Raw genomic sequence first — 5,228 nt, forward strand, 5'->3', positions numbered from 1 at the left:
GTTCAAATATAAAAGGAGGTCTCTACTATCTCATTCAACATACGAATGAAAATACTCTTTTTCCTCCTTCTCTGTAAACCTACTTCTGTCGATTATTTCAGGCAAGTGGATATATCCGACAATACACATTGTTAAGGTTGTTGTACCCTGGTAAGAGACGGCGAATCTGGTTAACGGAATTGAGTCCAATTCGAGCCTCAGCCACAATGTTTATTACTAACCTTTTCTTATAGGAATATTCAAAGAAGAAAACTAAGTCCTTAGCTAACAATGCTTAGTGATAGAATATGGTGATGAGGTAGCACCTGTCACATTAATTGTCAGGTACTCCCAATGGCCTTAGGCCCATGATTTTGGATAGAGATGCAAACGAGCCAAGCTGCTCCTGGGCTACTCGAGATTGGCTCGTTTATTTAACAAGCTCGAGCTCGAGCAAATGTCACTAAGCTCGATTAGGCTCGCAAACCTATATACAATATAATATATTATTATTTTTATATATTAAAATAAAAACTATTTGGTGAATTAGGGATTTAGGGTATTAAACTATTAATAAACGAGCTTCTTAACGAGCTCAGACATAGCTTAACTTATTTAGGCACATTAGACAAAAAAAGAGTCGAGCTTGAGCCTGTGTCAAGCTTGTATAATTTTTTTACAAGCCTAGATCAGTACAAGAAAGCTCGAATCGAGCCCGGCTCCGGCTTAGGCCTCATATAACTTAAACGAACCCAAGCTGAGGCTCGGCTCGTTGACAACCCTAATTTTGGAGAATTTTGATTACATTGTGGACAGTGTCGGAAAGAATGGGCAGAGTGTCATCAATGTATGTAGTTGATGAGAATAAGGGGTAATCCTACGCTTTCACGATACTAGGATGTAAGTATTTTAATTTTCAGTTAATTATATTTAATGCAATGTAAACATATTCTAATCATTTTCAATGTAATAGTTGCCACCAATAGTTATGATTGTCGCAACACTAAACATATACATAAATAGAGAATAGAGATGGCACTGTGGACCGAATCGAAAGTATCGGCAAGACATTAGGTTGTGATGAAGAATATTAGTTATAACACCGATAATTTTTCAACATACTTTTAAAGAGTTTTTACTATTTATACAATGATGGTGGTGCATGAAGTTCGGTTTTGGTATCCTCCTCTAAGTTTTTGTAATTTATATCTCTCATTTTGTAAGTTTGTAATATTAATAAATTGACACAACACATTGTTCTTTATTTGTTGTGTAACTACTCTTCCTCTCGATGCATTTAGATTACAATTATGTGTATGTATGTGTGTATAATATGACAAACTAGAGAAAAGAGAATGCAAAATAGCAAAAGAAAGATAGTGTACATATAGATTCTCCAAAACATATTTGTTTATTTAGTTTAAAATAATAGGACTAATCTAAACCTACCTCTATACCACTTCCACTCCAAAATACTTCTTCACATCTTCGATATTATGTGATCCATTGTAGACACAAGAAAATCTACAATACATACATAGAAAAAACTTATGTTCCTTAAATTCTTTAGGTTACAACATCAAATTTTGTTTATTAACAAAAAAAAAAATGATACCTGCATCTTCTCTAGTGAAGCAGAGGGGAGGACTGATTCTGAAAATATTCCCATTCAGTCCACCTTTCCCGATTAGCACTCCCATATCTACAACCAAACAACTGTTAAATAATGACAAGACAAAAAGACATAGATGCCCCCTGTATTAGTTGGAATTTACAAAAATGACCTTTCATTTGCTCCATAACATATAAAGTTTCACGGGTTGCTGGAGTCTTTAACTCACGATCCGTTACAAGCTCCATCCCAAGAAGAAACCCTCTTCCCCTCACATCACCTATAACTATACTTTCAACAACACACTATTAAACTAATCATAGTTATAATAATAATGATAATATTAACAAAAATGGAACTTACTTTGATGTTTTTCTTTAAGAGCTAGAAGTTGATTTTTGAGATATGTTCCTATTTTTAATGCATTGTGTTGAAGCTTTTCTTTTTCTATTACTTTGAGAACAGCTAAACCACCAGCAGTGCTGACTGGATTCCCACCAAAGGTATTGAGATAACCATGACATGTCAGCACTTTTGCAATCTCTGAAGTTGTTACAACTGCACCAAGGGGGAGTCCATTTCCAATACCCTGAAAAGTATAAATTTGTTACTATTCAATTAAAATCAGGAAATGGTTAAAATTTTACCTTAGCCATTGTAATAATATCAGGCACAACACCCTGCGCCTCAAACCCCCAAAAATGGCTTCCTGTGCGTGCAAAGCCTGATTGAACTTCATCGGCTATACAAAGCCCTCCTGCCTTTCGAACACTATTGTACACTGCTTGAAGGTACCCTGGAGCCAATTCATATATTCCACCAACTCCCTACAAATTATTACAAGATATGTCCGTTCATAGCTCACCACACGTTGTACTATGTTTGACATGTATTAGACAGGTTTATGTATAGGTACAGGTACTATGTTTGACATGTATTGTACTGTGTTTGGCATGCATTAGCCAGGTACAGGTACAAGTTGTACTGTGTTTGGCATGCATTAGACAGGTACAGGTTGTCCTATGTTTGGCATGTATTAGATAGGTACAGGTATAAGTTGTATTGTGTTTGGCATGCATTAGACAGTGTTTGACATGCATTAGACAGTGTTTGCATGCATTAGACAGGTACAGGTATAAGTTGTATAGTGTTTGACATGAATTAGCCAGGCATAGGTTGTACTGTGTTTGGTACGTATTAGATGTGTTTGGCATGGATTAGACAGGTACAGATACAAGTTGTGTTGTGTTTGGCATGCATTACACAGGTCCAGGTTGTACTGCATTTGGCATGCATTAGACAGGTATAGGTATAGGTATAGGTAAAGGTTCATGTACAAGCTATACTGTGTTTGGCATACATTAGACAAGTATAGGTAAAGGTTCATGGACAGGTACAGTACGTTTGGCATGCATTAGACAAATATAATTTGTATTGTGTTTGACGTGAATTAGACAGGTATAGGTTGTACTGTGTTTGGCATGCATTAGACAGGTACAATGCATTAGACAAGTATAGGTATATGTTGTATTGTGTTTGACATGAATTACACAGGTATAGATTGTACTGTGTTTAGCATACATTAGACAAGTACACATACAAGTTGTGTTGTGTTTGGCATGCATTACACAGGTACAGGTTGTACTGTATTTGGCATGCATTAGATAGGTATAGGTATAGGTAAAGGTTTATGTACAAGTTGTATTGTCTTTGACATTCATGAGACTTGACATTCATGAGACAGGTATAGGTATAGGTAAAGGTTCATGGACAGGTACAGTACGTTTGGCATGCATTACACAGGTACAGGTATAAGTTGTATTGTGTTTGACATGAATTAGACAGGTATAGGTTGTACTGTGTTTGACATGCATCAGATAGGTACATGCTGATCATGTACAATGTACTGGTTCAGGATCATGTTCATGTATAGGTACATGTACTATGTTGGACATGTATTAGACAGGTACAGTTTGTACTGTGTTTGACATGCATTAGACAGATACAGATACAAGTCAGGTACAGGTACAAATACGGATTTGTTAAATGCCTTACCTGTATTGCTTCTGCAATAAAACCAGCTACACGGCCACAAGTTCCATAAGTAATGATCTCATCAACATCTTTAGCATATTTAGGTCCATCTGAACCAAAGATTCCTCTATATGGATCTGGGTTCAACGCATGGTGAATTCCACTCTGTTAAATGAACATAAATTATGAAAAAGTGGAAGTCTTAACTAAAACTCTCTTTAAATTCTTATAGTGGAATGTTAATTAGAAAGTAGAAACATATACCTGTATAACATTGTACTTGTAGTTGCATTGACCAGTGGCACTCATAGTTACACCTGCATTCCCATGATATCCATTTCTAACTGAAATAATATCATGGAAACCAGTGTACAACCGAGAAATCATTAAAGCTAGCTCATTTGCCTCTGTCCCAGAATTTGTAAAGAACACAACCTAAAACATCATCAGGTTTTGAATTAAATCATAGGGATAAATATACTTGTGCTATGATTGTAGAAGAGTGTAATAATGTACATTGAGATCACCAGGACACTTGGATGCAAGTGCTTCAGCAAAGTCTGCACTTGCCCTGTTCAAGTACAAGGCAGTCGTGTGTTGCAATTTCTTTGTCTGGTTAAAAATGGCTTCCAAAATCTCAGGGTGGCAGTGGCCACAGCTGACTGTTGCAATACCTCCAAAAGCATCGAGATATCGGCGTCCCTTCTCATCGAATAAGTACTGCATCTTCCCATCTACCAAAAACAACTGTTGAAAGAATTACAGATTGCTAGAAGAAATTATCAAATCGAAGTGTTACATCTGCAATGCACATTCGGGATAAATGAAATCAAGCGATTAAACTACAAATTCACAAAATATAGCCAAATTTACATGTGGTTAACATCAGGAGAATGCAGTTAGAGAGCAACGTACGGGGTTTCTGTAGAAGTAGGACATGCAAGGGTTGAGGTGGCGCTGCCGCTTTTCCAGAAGCTCGGCTGCAGACGGCCCGTCGTAGGGCGGAGGCGTGTAGTCGAACGGTGGCATTTGAGGAAGAAATTCTTGGTCGTCGTCACCACGAAGCGGCGCCGGCGAAGATTCATGTGCTAGCTTCGTGAAGGATCGACGGTTGAATCTGAACAACAGCGAGGAGGTTCTATTTGCACAAATTGTCAGCATTTTTACGAAGAATCCCGAACAGCTATGACCTCCCACCTCACACCTAGTCGTTGCTTTAGGGGAAAAAGGACATACATACAGGGATTTGTAAAAGATTCTGTTAACGTTTGAGCGTTAGGTAATTGGTCTGGACGAATTTGTCAACAAAATTGAATTTTCAGGGATTTGTAAAAGATTTAAACATACTTTTTATCAATTCTTTTTGTTAAACATTATACATACATATGCCTAATTGCCTACTCTTTTTTGTCATTAAACATCGTATAATTCGTTAAAAAGAACTCATGAATTCGTGAGTTTAGCCAGTACCAGAATTCGTGTGAACATTATATATTTATGAAAAAAATTCATAAATAGTCTACGTGGTTTATCATAATTTAAGATATAGTCCGTAATTTTAAAAACCTTCATAAAAAGTCCTTGTGGTTTTCATTTTTTATCG

The 5,228-nt window shown here is 36.7% G+C and overlaps 1 protein-coding gene across 1 annotated transcript; it reads right to left on the bottom strand.

The window, feature by feature from the left end:
• Nucleotides 1-1,342: 1,342 nt before the first annotated feature.
• Nucleotides 1,343-4,952, bottom strand: LOC111920617 (alanine--glyoxylate aminotransferase 2 homolog 2, mitochondrial). Its single transcript, XM_023916190.3, has 9 exons — nucleotides 4,541-4,952; nucleotides 4,142-4,372; nucleotides 3,890-4,060; nucleotides 3,647-3,790; nucleotides 2,239-2,418; nucleotides 1,955-2,180; nucleotides 1,764-1,877; nucleotides 1,595-1,681; nucleotides 1,343-1,503 (listed from the first exon to the last, which is right to left on the bottom strand). The coding sequence occupies exons 1-9, from the start codon at nucleotides 4,784-4,786 to the stop codon at nucleotides 1,460-1,462; spliced, it is 1,443 nt and encodes a 480-aa protein (XP_023771958.1). The 5' UTR covers nucleotides 4,787-4,952; the 3' UTR covers nucleotides 1,343-1,459.
• Nucleotides 4,953-5,228: the final 276 nt, after the last annotated feature.

The sequence above is a fragment of the Lactuca sativa genome, chromosome 8 (assembly GCF_002870075.4).
Source record: "Lactuca sativa cultivar Salinas chromosome 8, Lsat_Salinas_v11, whole genome shotgun sequence".
NCBI classification, from domain to species: Eukaryota; Viridiplantae; Streptophyta; class Magnoliopsida; order Asterales; family Asteraceae; genus Lactuca; species Lactuca sativa.

What these genes read in the sequence shown, in the direction of transcription:
- LOC111920617 (XM_023916190.3), bottom strand. Translation starts at nt 4,786, where the DNA reads ATGCTGACAATTTGTGCAAATAGAACCTCCTCGCTGTTGTTCAGATTC. An exon ending in ACAAGTACAATGTTATACAG is followed by an intron (nt 3,791 to 3,889) that starts GTATATGTTTCT and finishes TTCATTTAACAG; the next exon opens with AGTGGAATTCACCATGCGTT. An exon ending in TCTTAAAGAAAAACATCAAA is followed by an intron (nt 1,878 to 1,954) that starts GTAAGTTCCATT and finishes TTGAAAGTATAG; the next exon opens with TTATAGGTGATGTGAGGGGA.